This window comes from Podarcis liolepis, assembly GCF_965112155.1.
Source record: "Podarcis liolepis genome assembly, chromosome: 2".
Lineage (NCBI taxonomy): Eukaryota > Metazoa > Chordata > Lepidosauria > Squamata > Lacertidae > Podarcis > Podarcis liolepis.
This window is the reverse complement of record NC_139555.1, coordinates 104,917,225-104,933,426: the sequence shown is the minus strand read 5'-3', so window position 1 is coordinate 104,933,426 and position 16,202 is coordinate 104,917,225. Positions and strand designations below refer to the sequence as shown.

The window sequence follows — 16,202 nt, the reverse complement described above, 5'->3', positions numbered from 1 at the left end:
AACATTAAAAGCTTCCCGAAACAGGGCTGCCTTCAGATGTCTTCTAAAAGCCTGGTAGTTGTTGTTCTCTTTGACATCTGCTGGGAGGGTGTTCCACAGGGAAGGCGCCACTACCGAGAAGGCCCTCTGCCTGGTTCCCTGTAACTTGGCTTCTCGCAGTGAGGGAACTGCAAACTGCAAGAATATGCAAACGGTCTTTCAATACATAGTGCAGCAAAGGAAACCTAACCCAGTCAGTAGATGGGGCAAAACCTTGGGATCTGTTTTATTCACAAGCAATTTTTTTTCTTTTCTTTTTGCACCGTTTGGGGACATACTAGCAAACCTGTAAATGTTTTTCTCCCAGTCATTAAGACAAAAAAGGGGGGAGGGTTATGGCCCCAAATATCAACACTGGCAAGATGCAAAAAAATCGGTTCCAGGTGTGTTCCTGCGGGCGAAAAAAACCGACCAAAACAATTGGGGGGGGGTGTGCAGCGAAGTCTTGCTTTTATGTCAGCCTTGCTGTTTACGAAGCCAACTGAGGAAAAGCCGTCTTAAGGCAGGAAGAAAAACAAAACCCTTACAAAGCGCTGAAATCAGAAAGCAAGGGGTGGAAGTATGAAATTATTTGACGTGAAACACGACTGCAGCTTCGGAAACAACGGAGTTTGTCGCATATGCCCACGCTTCACCCCCGGACTAGCCACTCCAGAGCTCGCCCAGCAGCGCCTGACGGCCCCGCCGTTGCTACCCGGTCTACTTATAGCCCGGTTGCCATGGGCTCGTCCTGTGACGCCACGCGAACCGGGGCAGATTCCTCCGCGCCGTCCCCCCTCCCACTCCACCAGAGCGCGCGTGCGCGGAGAGAACGTTTTCCCCTCGCCACGTGACGCCGCCCACTTATTTATTTATTTATTTATCGGCTCACTCTCTCTCTCTCTCTCCCCACGCCTCCCTCCCTCCCTCCCTCTTCACCCGAGCAGCCTCATCGTGCCCCGCGCGCCGCCTCCTCCGCCTCGTCACGTGGCCCCGAGCGACGCCGGCTTTCCGGAAGTACGTCACGTAGAGCTCGGGCCTGGCTCCTCCTGAGTTCTCCCCTTTCCCAACCCCCACCCCCACGCAGCTCGGAACTTCGGCTCGAAACAAAAACAAACCGCGGGGGTGGGGGAGAGTCGCTGCCGCGGCCCTTCGTGCGTGTGTGCGCGCGCGCGCGCGTGCTGCGGGCGGGGTGGGGGAGGGGTGCCGGCGAGTGACTGTTGGGGCGGAGGAGGCGAAGCCGCGGCGGCGGCGGCGGCAGCGGGCGAAGGTGCGCAAGGGCGGGGCCCGTCAGCGGGAGGGTGCGCGGCGGCGGCGGGGGGGGCGGAGTGGTGAGCCCTGAGGGAGGGGGAGGTCCCTTTGTCGAGGTGCGGAGGGGGGGGGAGTCACTGAGGAGGGAGGGGGTGTATCCGTGTATTTGTGTGCGTGTGTGTAAGGGGGGGGACTGGGTCGTGTCGCGTCTCTTGGTCGCGGGGAGAGCTCCCCCCCCCCACCTTGGCCTCCCTCCGGTGTGACCCTTTTCGGCTGGGGGCGGGTGGGATCCAGGAGCTGTCACTGTGCAGAAGGGCCCGCTTTTGCCCCTCATGGTCTTTCCCCTACAGCAAGGACCGAAGAAGTGGCTGCAAAAAGGGCCCGTGGTCTTGGGCCTGGCTGCAGCCTTGTTTCCGTGCGTTGCATGCTGTTGCAGGTGCGCTGTGTGTGTGTGTGTGTGTGTAACCTCAGAGGCTGAGGAGCTTGTGGCAGCCCGTTTCCTGTCGTGTAGGAAGCTGTCAGGTGCCCAAAAGCAGGTGGGCGGAGGCACCTGGGTTAGGCAGGGTCCCCAAGTGCGCAAGTTGCACCCCCACCCACCCAGGAGACTTTTCCAGACACGTGGGAATAAGGGGTGTATTGTATTGTGGGGCTGGAGGATATGGCTTTCTAGGCCATGGGCCAACAGTGAAAGAAGCTGCGGGGGGGGGGGTTGCGCGCTACAAAACCCGAGGAGTTGCCTTTGCTCTTCTTTCCAAATAAAGGCTCCTAGAAGCAGGCGGTGGAGATTATTGCGGCATGTGGTTCGTGCCAACTGGCGAGAAGTAAGGAGAGGTCCGAAAGTGTGGGAAAGAAAGTGGCTTGGTTAGGTCAGTGCAGTGAAAATAGCGTAGCTGCTTTGTTGCTGGTGTCATGAGATGAACAGCTCTCGCAGCCAACCAGATGCCCAGAGGCAATGTTATAGCAACCAACTGTGCCACAACAACTTAGATGAGACCTCAACCTCAGCTGGTGAGCTTAGGGGCTCAAAAAAGATAGTTATTTTAGGAGTACATTAGCTCTTTCAGGGGGTTTTTTGGGGGGGTACCATCATAAATACAAGGTTTATTGCTGCCAAAGTTAACCATGTAGTAGCAATTAACAGGTGTTTAATGTATTTTCTGGGTGCTTAAAACACTTTACATCTACTAGATTGTGAGCCTGAGAGCAGGAGCCGTCTTCTCATTGATATTTGTAAAGTACTCTGAGAACCTTTTTAGCTGAAGACTAGAATAAAAATACAACAAAACTGTAAAGCGATCTAGCCTTCTGTGTCAGACCAACATGGCTACCTACCTGAATCTAGCCTTCTATGGGTCAACATGGGCCTTGAGAAATCCTTTCTTCCGTGGGCTATAAAAATGTTTTACCTGCCACTGATCTGAGCAAAATTGCAAACAAACATGAGAAATTTGAACCAAAATGCTGATGAATTTTCATGAAGATTTTTTAAAATAAATTTGCAAATGTATATGGTAATGTGGATAAGTGAATTTAAGGTTGGAAACATTAGGAATGGAAAGAATACAAAATCAACATATATGACTATCCTTGTTTTTAGGCAGCATGGGATACATTTATGAAGGCTCTAAATTTTGTCCTACTGCTTTGGGGATGGCTCAGTTAAGAAGGCTTGTTCTTCTGCAGTTCCTTCTTTGCTGCTTTCCAACTTTGTTTCTGGTTTGTGTGTGCATGTGAATAGTGCTGTTTGTTCCTAATAAAATTTGCTTTTGAAAGACTCAGTAGCTGAGCTTTGTTCACAGTCTAGGCACTGTGGTCTGGACCTATGGGGCAGTCCTGCTTTGTGGCAGGCTTAACTGCAAAAGATTTTCATATTATGTAAACATGATTTTATGTGGAGAGGGAAATGGGTGTGGAAGAGTTTTTTTGAAGATGAAATGGGAGTTTATTGGTTATGTTCTAGTGTATTCCAGAAGCTGGACGTTTCTGAGAAGGAAGAATTATTCACTGGAACTTGCCACCACAAGATGTAGTGATGGCTGACAATTTGGACTTTTAACAGTGGTCTGCCAGGAATCTCAGCAATTTTTAAATAGTCTCTTTGGGTGGGCAAAGAGTTTGGGAACCACTGGTCTAAAGGCTATGCCCTCTGCGGGGTGGAAACCAGGATCCAGCTGCACTGACTTTGTAACAACTGGATCCCATGGGTGTAGCTTCTACAGGTTAGAATGTCCTGTGCCTGCTGATGACTGGCTCTCCCAGTAGAAGAGATAAATCCTGGATGAAACTCCAGGCCTTCTTCCCCCTCCACCCATTTCAAAGCAGTTGCTGTTCCTTACACTCAGAACAGATCAGCATTCACATTTAAGAGCCAGATGCTAGTTCTTGGTTCCTTTTGTAGTGATGCAGCCCTGTGCAGTGTGTTTTCAGCAAGGCATTGCAGCAAGGCATCAGACTTGGAGAGCTTTTCACACTTCTATTCTTCTTCATCATAGCTATTGCCTTAGAGGCTATTATTTTATCTCAGGCTTACACCTGAGTCATGGACTCCTGGCTGGGAGTGGTTTGGGTGTCTTTAAGCTTAATGGGAAGGGAGCTCTGGCTCATGGAGTGTTCCGTCTTGTTCATACTTGGCTATTGGTAGGATTTAATTGGGCTTAGAGTTGATAGTTTAGAATTCTTAGTGAGAAAGAGCGCTTTGAAATTCTCAAGCATTTCTGAAAGGCTATGAGCCTATATTTTTATATAAAATTTATATAAGGTTAATCATGGGCAGTAGTATACTGTCTGGCAGAAAACACATGGAAAGGCAAACTCTTTTGAGTATGGCGGGGTCTTTTGTAATTGATAGAAAAGTTTTGGAGTAGTAGTTTTCCATCTAAGTTGTGTGCCAGTATTCACCTGGTGTCTCGGGCCATTTGCCAGGCATACATTAATGTGTGCCCTGGACCCTCCTTTTAAAAAAAAAGCAACACACACACACACACACACACACACACACACAGACTGGCTTATTTGGGCAGCTGGGTCTAGAGACTATTTTAATTTCTCACACTGACCAGAATTGGGGATGTTATAGGAAATCAAAATGGTCTCTAGATCCAGCAACTCAGTTGTAGATCAATCAGACCCATCCATGGAGGAGGAGTGCCACCAGAGGACCACTTTGCCCAGGGCCCCCTAAATCTGGAGGTGTCCATGTTCCTACCCATCTCTAAGGTCTGCCACTTGGGACTGTCACTGTTACTGCGTACCTCAGTCCTGACTGCTATCTTTCCTAGTAATACTTCACATTCAGAGTGTAATCCAATTTGCTGAGGCCCGTGAATGGTGGGGAGTACTAAGCTCACCAGGAGCAACAAAATATAGCACGATTATACTGGTGACGGAAGAGCAAAGTAGTGGCTCGGTGAGCTCATTGGAGATCCAGGGGACCTGGTGTTGTGTATAAAGGCTGCCACTTGTGGACTATTTGTTGTCCCTTTGTGCTCCGGGGTATTTGAAGTAATTGCCTGGTTGCATCTTCAAAAATGTTGTTTCCTGGGTGGGAATTTGTGTGCTTCTTGCAAGGAAAGTCCTGTCTGGTCTGTATCATATTTGATGCTCAGGTCATGCTTCTCTTGAGGTACATACATAATCTGGCCTTTGTGCAGGCAGTTATCCTTGAAATTTAACTTCTTGAACCTAGGTGGTATTTCCAAGTAAGAGTTCCTAGGCTTCACTTTCACTGTACTGTGCCCAGGAGGCAATAAGTGGGGAAGACCATATTAAGGCTCTTTATAACTGAATTGACAGGTGATGAATCTGAAAAAGTAAAGCATTCAATTTTGGCTTCCTTCTGACAGCCTAAGCCAGGGGTAGGCAAACTAAGGCCTGGGTGCCAGATCCGGCCCAATGGCCTTCTAAATCCGACCCACGGACGGTCCGGGAATCGGTTTGTTTTTACATGAGTAGAATGTGTCTTTTTATTTAAATTGCATCTCTGGGTTATTTGTGAGGCATAGGAATTTGTTCATTTTTATTTTTTTTCAAAATATAGTCCGGCCCCCCACAAGGTCTGAGGGACAGTGGACCAGCCCCCTGCTGAAAAAAGTTTGCTGACCCCTGGCCTAAGCTTTTCCTGTTTGTTCATGGCAGGTGGTGGAGAGTGAAACTGGTATTTGACAGCTTAGGTCTCTGAGCTGGCTAACCTGATAGTGGCACGCAGTCTAGCAGGGAAAGGGAATTGGCCTGTAGCTGCATGGAGTCCAGTGGGGAGCCTGTATTGCTCACCCTGGCTGGCGGTAACAAGCAGGGGTGTCTCTGATTACCTCTTCAGAGAGCTGCTTTTATTGTATTGCTGTAACGATGTGATGAATATTTAAGTTGTAACTGGCCTCTTAGATGCAAGGCACTCAAATGGACAAGCAAATGGAGGGGTGTTGGTAGATTTTGGAAAACCCCAGGAACTCCGTAACTTAAAGGAAATTTTACTGGCTTTTGCGTCCACTCAGAGAATCATAATAGTTTCTGAAGCAGCAACAGCCCGCATGGAAATCAACAGTCTTGTGCTCATCTGTTTCTATTGCACCCAGTAATGGAAAGGGATCAGATAACAGCACTCTGGATTTGACAGACTACTGAGCCACCCATTTGTTCTGGTAGAACTAGATCCTCACCAGGATGACTTTTTGTCTTACGGAAATATTGCCTGTACATTTTGACTGTGGTCATGCAATGTAAAATAAAATCCTCATCTCAAAATGCGTGTAGATAAGATCGTGCCTTGAATGGCACTTCCTTGAATGGGCAGTGCTTCCCATTCCGATCAGTAGTACTGTATTCATTTTTCAAAGCAAAGACATTTGTGCTGGCTTTCCCTGTCTTACGTGTGTGTGTGTGTGTGTGTGTGTGTGTGTGTTTGTTTGTTTGTGTGTGTACACATATACACAGCACTTCAGTAAGGCTTCTGACAGCACAGGTATTTGCCCTTCCTCTGCTACCACCCTTACCCATTGTGTTCCTCCATGTGCCCCCCAGGCATTTGTTCCTTGCCAGAGAGATTGACCACAAAGAATCGCCAAGATAGCTGGCTCGGGAAGAAAACGTCGCACCCCTGACCCAGACTCTGTCACCGACCCCGGCGGGCCGTTTGTCTCATCCAAACGGCTGAAAATGTCCAACAGTGCCAGCATCCCTGGCCAGAGAAGAGCAGCACGGGGCGTGGAAGATGCAACCAGTAAGAAGAAGCAGAAGGACCGAGCCAATCAGGAGAATAAGGAAGGCGAGAGACCAGTTGGCAGTGACTCAAAGAAAGGTATGGTTTTGTTCTATAGGTACCTATTACTCTACGTTTAAATCCAGTATAAATACTATGTTTGTATAAGTATGCTGGATCAATTGAAAGGTTGAAAACTATGTGCATAAGGCTGGTTACTGTAGAGCAAATGGAGGGAGTACCTTTAGTTAAGGCTCAAAAGGACTCAGGGCTGGAAAAATACTTGTAAAGTTCCTCTATATCACTGTTACATACTTTTTGTTCAGTGCAGAAAGTATGCGAAACTTTCCAGAAAGTGCTACACAGAACCTGGCTGTGACACTGTCTCTGCGCAAAATGTTTACAGTCAAATTATGCTCGCAAGACCATAACTTTACTCTCCATCAGTTAATCAGAAGTAATTGCCATCTGCCATTTGCCAAACTCACACCCACACCATACATTTAAAACACACGGCTTTCCTCAAATAATCATGGGAACTATTATTTATTAAGGGTAGTGGATGGTATACAAATTTAATGAAGTTAGCAGTAGTTGTAGTTGTTATAGCTCTGTACAGGGTAAGTACAGTTCCCAGGATTCCTTGGGGGAAGAATGTGCTTTAAAGGTGTGTTGTGGATGTCATGGCCATGGTTGTAATAAATTTGAATCCCCACTCTACCTACAACTCACATTGAGGGAATTAAGTCACCCTTCAACCACTCGTAACAAGCATAATTTTAAGAGTTGCTTAAAGAAGTGAGAAGGACAAAGTGTTCCATGTTGTGTGATTTTTGAATATACAGCCCAAGTACGATAGGCTGCACTAAATGTGGAAGCAGAGCAAACAGATGGCATGGAGGTGTGGTGTATGCGTGTTGATATTGTCCAAGAAAGACCTTCCTGAAGAGGTGAGAATGGACTCAGTGGGTTTGGCAAATGCAGAAGGGAAAATTGCTCCAGGAATAGAAAGGATCACAGCACAAGACACACGGGTGTAAATCAGGAGTAGGCAAACTGTTTGCTTCCAACTGCTACATTTGGGGCAATCCAGTCAGATGGGTGGGGTACAGATAAACAAATAATAATAATAATTCATTGGGGATGGGCAGTGGATGAGGGGGCATACACTTTCACATGCACACACACAAATGCACACAGAGTACCAAAGGAGGCAAGCAAGAGGATCACAGTGATGCCATTGTGGTTCTCCCATTCCTTGTGTCTAGGAAAAGCTCTTTGGCTTTTACCAACAGCAATCAGCTGCTGGGGATGGGAGAAGGACAGGCATGTTGTGGGCAGTGATTCCGTTGGGCCACTCCTTACACCCCATCTGACAGGGGCTGACAATCTGTTTGGTAGACTGAAGGGAGCACAGCTGCAATGAGGTAGAAGGCACACCTAGAGAGCCATCCCAGCGCACCTTTCTCTAGAGAGCCAGTGTGGTGTAGTGGTTAAGAGCAATAGACTCGTAATCTGGGGAACCGGGTTCGCTGGGTGACCTTGGGCTTGTCACACTTCTTTGAAGTCTCTCAGCCCCACTCACCTCACAGAGTGTTTGTTGTGGGGGAGGAAGGGAAAGGAGAATGTTAGCTGCTTTGAGACTCCGTAGGGTAGTGATAAAGCGGGATATCAAATCCAAACTCTTCTTCTTTCTTTTGCAAATCATGCTCTGTGCAGCCTGCCAAATTTGATTGGTGTGCTGAAATGAGTGTGAATCCAGCTTGTAAGGCGTCTAAGCAACTTGCAAGTTGCTCACAGCAATGTGAGGTGGGTTTTTTTTTTAAAGCAGAAATTGTCCATTGCTTGTTTTTTCTATGGGAAAGTATCCATTTCATAAGTTCATTACCAACAATGTATGGGTGCCAGTTTCAAAGGCAATATTAGCCAAGCTTGACAGTTCTTAAATTGTACTTTTATGTTTTTTGGGGACATTATCCCTAGCAAACTGCAAGTCAGCATATCATGCTCAGTTGTTCGGGTTGCTAGACTGTGTTGTGAGTCAACCGTTTTCAGTATCTTTGTTTTTTCTTAAATTTAAACAACATAAGGGAAGTATGCCTGCTAATGACTTTATTTTTTACAGAAATATTCCAATTTAAAAATCTTATGTTTTCTACACAATATACATGTAAAGCATGTTAAGTGCTTCAATTTCCACATCCAATTAATTTAGGTTGAATACTGTTTCATTGGGACAATAAATGGATACATTTTGTTTACTACATACAAATAAACATGCTAGATTGAATCACTCTCTAGGGGATCAAAATAATTTCTGATGCAAAATCACCTTATGCAAATCCGAGGTTTCCAGTTCAAAATTTTATGGGAAATCCACATCTCTAGTTGCCCACTTGTGGTGTCAGTAGATGAAGGGAGCAAAGATTAAAGATGATGCGTAAAAGATGCGTATGTCTGGGAGACGAAGGAGAAGAAACGATGAAGAGCCTTGTGCTATGGTCAGCTGCTATAAATTAAGCTAGAAAGGGGCAGGGAGCCAATGCAGAGAGAGAAAGTCAAGCTCTTAACAGTGTTGCTCAAGGCAGTTTCTTTTGAAGGATATAATATGACTCAGGCTTTGCCATGCGCTGTTCCAAAACCAGCTGCCTGCTTCTGTGCCCTGAGCTCAATGCAAAGTTGCAGCCTTAAGGGCTGTTTTTCTTGCTTAATGCTCTCTTGCATACCCAAATGTTTTGCAAATTGTGGAAGTCTTGGACACTGGCAGCTTGCAAAACGAGTACACACCTTCCCGTTCACTATCTCCTCCACTCTCTCCAAATATTTACAAGAGAAAGGACTCTCTCCCCCCCCCATCTTTGTTCCTATCCTTGTGATCATGGACAGGTGTCTCCAGTGACCATGTACACCAGGGGTCAGCAAACTTCTTCAGCAGGGGGCCGGTCCACTGTCCATCAGTACCTTGTGGGTGGCTGGACTATATTTGGGGGGGGGGGGGAATGAACGAATTCCTATGCCCCACAAACAACCCAGAGATGCATTTTAAATAAAAGCACACATTCTACTCATGTAAAAACACCAGGCTTGCCCCACAAATAACCCAGAGATGCATTTTAAGTTAGAGGACACATTCTGATTCCCAGACTGTCTGCGGGCCGGATTTAGAAGGCGATTGGGCTGAATCCGGCCCCGGGGCCTTAGTTTGCCTACCCATGATGTACACAATTTCAGTAAATTTAGTTAGGGAATAATTGTACAACAGTTACATTTCAAGTAATACTGCTGGTGATACTTGGAGGTGCTGTTTTTGAGGAGGCTCTCCCTTAAAGGAGAGGCAGCTTGCCACTGATTGTGGTTGATTGTGTCTGACATTATTCTCTTATCTCTCGTGGTGCAACATGCAGCGCACCAACCTATTACTGCTACTAATTATTGTCCTTCTGTGGTGGAAAGAACAGGTCTTCAGGCTCAACAGTTGCCTGCCTTTGGTCTAGATAAAAGCTACCTTACAGCACCACTGTTCTAATAATAAGTTCAGTTAGGGGACGAGCAGATTAGAACTCATAGCAATGATTCATCAACTCCTCTTGCTGTAAATCTTCTTACTGGGTTATTACGGCAATTGGATGTTCAGCCAGCTTAGGCTGGTTTAGTGACTTCCATCTTAGATTATTAGTTCGGTTTGCATCACTGTTTATATGTAGCGCTCTCCTCCATAAAGAAACAAGCTAACGTGTTCATTTTTCATGATAAGTGATTAAAAATTAAGTCTTTAGAATATAGATAATAGTACCAATGCTGGTTTTGGATGAGTGTGAAAAATATATTTGGTGCAATGAAATCCTTCATTGAGCCAACTTGTGTTGAAGCGTGCATGTAGTGGTTAAGAGCAGTAGTAGTGATGTAGTGGTTAAGAGCAGTAGTCTCGTAATCTGGGGAATCGGGTTCGCTTCCCCGCTCCTCCACATGCAGCTGCTGGGTGACCTTGGGCTAGTCACACTTCTCTGAAGTCTCTCAGCCCCACTCACCTCACAGAGTGTTTGTTGTGGGGGAGGAAGGGAAAGGAGAATGTTTGCCACTTTGAGACTCCTTAGGGTAGTGATAAAGTGGGAGATCAAATCCGAACTCTTCCTCCTCTTCTTAATTTACACAGATTTTTTCACAAGGTAGAATATACAATTGCAAATTACCAAACGGAAGAATTGAGGAGCTTGAAAGCTGGCACATTTATTTCACCAGCAGTGGCTTTTTGCAGCGATATTTGCCCCTTATTCCCACTCTAACCTCCACCTGCAAATTAGTTCTGTAGAAAGTGACATAGTTTAGAAAGCTTCCTATGATAAAACTTGCAAGGGTTTGTCTTTAGTGGCTGAGTTCAGACTTTTATGGCCTCCAAATACCTTTCCTCTCTGCACAGAATCCTACCACACCTAATTCAGTCAATCAAGGCTGAACTTAAGGTGGAAGGCACAATGGCCAACTTGCTGTGAAGAAAGGCCTAAGAATTGCCTGTCTCTTTAAATATGGCAATATATCAAGCACGTTCATCTATCTTCCCCACTTACTTAGCAACCTCCCTCTCATGTTTCAAGCCTTCTCCAGCTATACAGATTTGGTTGTCAGCCAGGAGTAAATAGGGAACCTTTCCCTGTTTTCGCCACTTCCACTTTCCTGGATTGCTGAAATTGCCAGGAAATTTCCACACACAGAGGCATGTCCCAAGTGTCTAAACTCTGCCTCTGTAGATATGTGCTGCTTGTCACAGGCTCATGCTTTGACAAAAGGATCCACCTCCAGTCAACCTCTCCCCTGGTTCTATAGGGTTAAAAATGAGGGCTATTCCCCGTGTATTTATCATTTGCCGAGTGTCATGGGCGTGTTGCACTTCACATTCACCTTCCAAAATTCCACACAACTTGAAGCACTAAATTCTGCAAGGTCAATGTCCTTGGAATAAAACCATTAGGCCAATGGAATCTAGGCCAACAACATTGTTTAGTCTTGAAAAAAGTCTCCACAGTGAGTCAGGCCGAGACCATAATAAGGCATTTTTTAAATTTGCAAACTATTAATATAGTATATAAGGAAAGGAACTTGTGGGGAAGGAACGGGGGCCTTTATGAAGTTTCTGGTGGGAGAGTGGGTGCACCCAATTCGTGGAGTTCCAAAGGGGGTGGTCTGTTGTTGGTTGTTGTTTTTTGGTAGAAAATGCATTTACTTCTTTAAGCTTATAACTGCAGTTTTGAAGCCCAGAATATCCTTTTGAAAGTGAATGCTGGGATTCTCAATAATCTAATCCAGCAATTGCTGGTGAGGGAAGCCTTGCTATTTGTCTGTAGAGAGCTGGGGTGCGGAACCTCTGATCCACAGGTCTAATTCTGCCTGCCAAACCTCCCCATTTGGTCCGCAGGTCCACTTCAGTTAACCCACACCCACCTGCGCTACATCTGATTTCATACAGCACAGCATACGTCAGGTGTGGGGAAGGTGAAGACCTGACCTGAGCCAAAGGGGAGGGTTTCAGGGGATGCTACCCTGGCAAATCCCTGTGCAAATGTTAAACAGACCTCTTTCCTGCATGCATTGACAAAGAGGCAACATGGCACCTGTTGCTGCAGGCCAGGCAACCACAACAATTGACAATTTCATAAGCCTTATTTGGCTTGTTACCTTCCTCTGCGTGTTGCTGCCGTTGCCTTCCTCTTGGTTGTGTGTGAGTTCCTTATCCAGGCAGCAGGACTGTGGTGATTAAAAAACAAGAAGTAAGCTTTAACTTGTGGAGGACCTATTCCAAAGTGAGGAGCAGCAGAGAGGTACATTGTGCAGGTGCAGTGAGCAGCTGCTCATGGCAAAGCAACACACCTCTTCTATGTTTCTTTGATCACTAGAGCCTTTCCCTGGCCTGGCGCTGGTAGAGCCCAATTGGCAGAGGGAGTCGGAGGAGGGTAAGTCGCAGGGGTGCATGACTTCAGGGTGCAAAAGTACTGAGCCACCTTATTTATCCTTGATGCGCCTGTCTGCACTGTGTGGCTGCCCCACTCCTTTTCAGGCCTGAGGGTTGCTTCTTTAACAAGCGACCGTAACAAAGCTGTGTCAATCTAACAGCCTAACAAGCTGCCAAGGTAGCGTGACAAAAGTAGAGGGACCTTGACTGCCATAAAGAACAAAAGGAGGGAACGACCTTGACGCTGGCCCATTTGAGGCATGAGAAGCAGATGGTAAGATCAGCCCTTCGCCAGCAGAGGGCATGGCAGTTATGTCACAGGAGAGCATCAGCTGCCTCAAGCATGTCTGTGTCTTTCTGTTCCCATGGAAGTGATGGGTGTTCGGCCATATTCCTCTCCTCTTTTGAGTGGGGAGTGCAGGAGAGCTCAAGAATTGCCAGACTGGGTCACGCCAGTGAGCCTGCCAGCTCAGCACCCTGTCATCCTGAGAACCACCATGGACATTCGCAAGGGAAGAGGGCACCTGCATCTCACAACATGCCCCAAGTGAGGATTCTTGGAAGAGAACAGACTCTCCTCCAAGGAGGGTGTTGCTCCTCAAGACACCCAGAACCAGCATAGATAATCAGGCCTAAGGGGAGGGAGTCTGGTCCTTAGTTCAAGGCCTGTGTGTGGAAGCCCATTCCTGCTGAGACAACTTTATTGAAACTCATTTATAAGCCACCTCTCCCTATGTGAACCACCCTGAGAACTTTTTGTTTGGTATAAATAAATAATAACTGACAGCTGCCATAGGGTAGGTTGCAGCCAGGGCAGATTACAAATGGGGCATCCATCTCATTAATTTCCAGCATCTCATACTCACGTATGTGAAATATATATAGCACTTTAGAGTGTTCATAGTGATTCACATACATGTTTTCCATAACCCTCATAAGTGTCCTGCACAGTGTTAGCCAGTATTGCTTTTCCTGTGCTACAGACCTGAGGTTGAGAGATAATGGCTTACCTAGGACCACCTGGTCACTTCATGGCTGAGGTGAACTGTGAACAGCTTAATGGACTCACAGCTTATGCTTAAGTTACTGTATTCCACCAGCTCCTAACACAATGCTGTAACACACTGTTTTTCAATACTGAGAATGTACCTTTGGCTGCAATGGCTTGTTGCCCCTGTTGAATATCCTCCACATTTTCATGTGACCTGTTTAAAAAGAGTTTTGGTAGCTGTCTTCCTACCATCCTGTGTGGCAACAATTTCTGTGTTGGTTATGATGCTGTAGGAGTGCTGCAAACTTACACTCTGTTACTAACTCTGCTTCAGGTCCTGGACTCTCACAGGTCACTCTGGCACTTTGCACTTCTGGATCAGCAAGTGAGAGACTGACATCTCCATTAACCCTTTTGTTTCCTAGACCTGCTGCTGGACTGGAAGCAGAATGCTCATGAAATCATTGTGAAACTGAACTTGGGCGGCGGAGTCCTGAAGGGAGAGGAAGTGGATACATCTTTCACAGACACCAGTTGTGTTGTCAAGTTACCTGGTGTGTGATGCAGACATTATTTCTTTTTCCTGTAGCTCTTAGTTGGCTGGGCATCTCTGTCTCTCTTTCTGTTTGCTCCTTTTCTTTTGCTCTTGGTGAACAGTAGCAGCAGTTGCCCTCTTTAAAGCAAAACTCTAAACTGGGAAGGGAAGCACCAATGAACAAGAATAGCACCCTACTTGTCCTTAGTCCATACATGGAGGGACTTGAGGCTTCAACCCTACCAGGAGTCAGAAGACCATAGCCTCTGTTTATGGGTAAAGAGTGACTGAAAATTGGGCATTTGAGGAATCTTGAGGTTAACAAGCAAGCAATTTGCCAAGAGAACCATTTGAGCACCTCCAGGAAGGGACATTGGGTCCTTCTCTTGGGGGACATTATCTGGTTCATAGCTTGATGATGAGTAAAGGTAACTGGTGCCTAGAATAATATATCCTTCCTGCAGTGCAGTTCCTGATGAGGGAACTGAGGAAGGAACCCTGCATGTGGCTAGAAGGACTACTTCTTTGCAGGGTGGGGTCAATGGGAACAGTTTAGGGATTTGGTTTTGTAACGCTTTGGGCTTCATTTAGCATCTGCTTCAGCACTGAATGCCTCAGTCTTTAAACCCCTAGCCCCAAAGATTAAGGGCTTCTTAGTGGAATAACTGTGATAGCAAATTAAGGGGAATCGAGTCTTCTTCCCACAGAGGCCAAAGGAGTGGCAGATAAAGATTCAACAGGAAACTTACATTGTTCTGATTGTGCAGTGGAGAGCAAAACGTGGCATTTATTGTTGGATCCAGCAGTTTGTATAGGATCCTGCGAGACTTGTGTTTTCTTTTTTAAAAATCTTATGTCCCAGAGGTGCAGAAACAGGCCTAAAAACATGTTGTTAAGTATTTTTGTTGTGTGTGTTTTGTAAAGGCTCAACACACAGCGAGCAGTAAAAGTCTGGGTCAAGAGATGCTAGCTCAGGGAATAGATTTCACTTGGCATAGTTATTTGCTGTTCTCTATGGCTCTCAGCTCGCTTCTTCAGGCTTGAGCATGAGTCCCAGCCCTGCTTTTTCAATTCCTTGCAAAAAAAAAAAAAGTACAACATAAGTCTTTTTTAAAAAATTACTGTGTGAAACATTATTCACCCCAATGCAAAATGTTGTAGAACTGTAAATATTTTTTAAAAAAACAAACACACACACAAAAACCCCTTTTCTCTTGAGACTAGCGCAGCACTATCCTGGTTAAGTCAGCACAGGTGTGCTTCTGTTTTCATCCAGTTGTGGCTTGGCAAAAACATTGTGAACATACAAAGTTGCCTTACACTACATGAGACCATCTAGCCCAGGCATAGGCAAACTCCAGCCTTCCAGATGTTTTGGGACTACAACTCCCATCATCCCTAGCTAACCCCAGTGGTCAGGGATGATGGGAATTGCAGACCCAAAACAGCTGGAGGGCCGAGTTTGCCTATGCCTCATCTAGCCCAATGCTATGCCTGATCTAGCCCAAGGTTTTGGACAGAGGCTATTCCTGATCTCTTGAGGGGCATTCACTAGAGAAGTCAGGGGTTGCACCTAGGACCTTCTGCCTTCAGTGCACTATTCGCTGTTGCCTCTCTGTTGTCTTACTGGCGGGGGGAGTGGGGAGTGAAATGCAGCCGAAAGACTGTTGTATGTGCCGTATCTCCCCCCCCCCCCTTAGATGGCCGTGAGTGGAGCTGCCAGTTATTTGCGGAGATTGAGAGCTCCTGCAGCAAAGTCCAGTACAAGAAGGGCAATATCCTACAGCTGGTGCTACAAAAGAAGATCCCGTTGCACACTTGGGCTTCACTTTTGGTAAGATTCCACCTTATTCTGAACGTGCAGGTGGGGTTTTGTTCCGTAGCTCAGCCTTTTCTGAAACCAGCAAGGATAGATAGAATGAGAGCCGGACTGCCCTTTCATAGAATCTTAGAGTTGGAAGGGACCCCTGAGGGTTGGCTCAGCAGTGATGCACTGCAGGGAGCCGCAACAGCTGCTGTAACTCTGGGCAAACAGTCCCCAACCTGTTACCCATGGCCAGCCTAAATCTGTTTCCTGTAAGCAAAGGGGCCACATTTATTATTTTTATTACTTACTAAACACATTTATTACTACTCAGTCCCTGCTCCTGCCCACCTAGCAGTTCGAAAGCACATCAAAGTGCAAGTAGATAAATAGGTACTGCTCTGGCAGGAAGGTAAACGGTGTTTCCGTGCACTACTCTGGTTCACCGGAAGCTGTACGCTGGCT

The 16,202-nt window shown here is 46.4% G+C and overlaps 1 protein-coding gene across 24 annotated transcripts in view; it reads left to right on the top strand.

Moving 5' to 3' along the window:
* Nucleotides 1–820: 820 nt before the first annotated feature.
* The window catches only part of USP19 (ubiquitin specific peptidase 19), a 41,789-nt gene continuing 26,407 nt past the window's right edge, over nt 821–16,202 (top strand). For 3 of the 24 annotated variants that reach the window (XM_083491151.1, XM_083491150.1, XM_083491162.1), the window contains exons 1-5: nt 1,018–1,288; nt 6,286–6,562; nt 12,352–12,408; nt 13,824–13,952; nt 15,634–15,767. In XM_083491151.1, coding sequence (XP_083347277.1) covers nt 6,421–6,562; nt 12,352–12,408; nt 13,824–13,952; nt 15,634–15,767 — 462 coding nt within the window. In that variant the 5' untranslated portion in view covers nt 1,018–1,288; nt 6,286–6,420. Of the gene's footprint in view, nt 1,289–1,401; nt 1,806–2,117; nt 2,278–6,285; nt 6,563–12,351; nt 12,409–13,823; nt 13,953–15,633; nt 15,768–16,202 lie in introns of those variants that run through there. The other 21 variants (XM_083491149.1, XM_083491148.1, XM_083491142.1 and 18 more) reach the window with 15 other exon arrangements.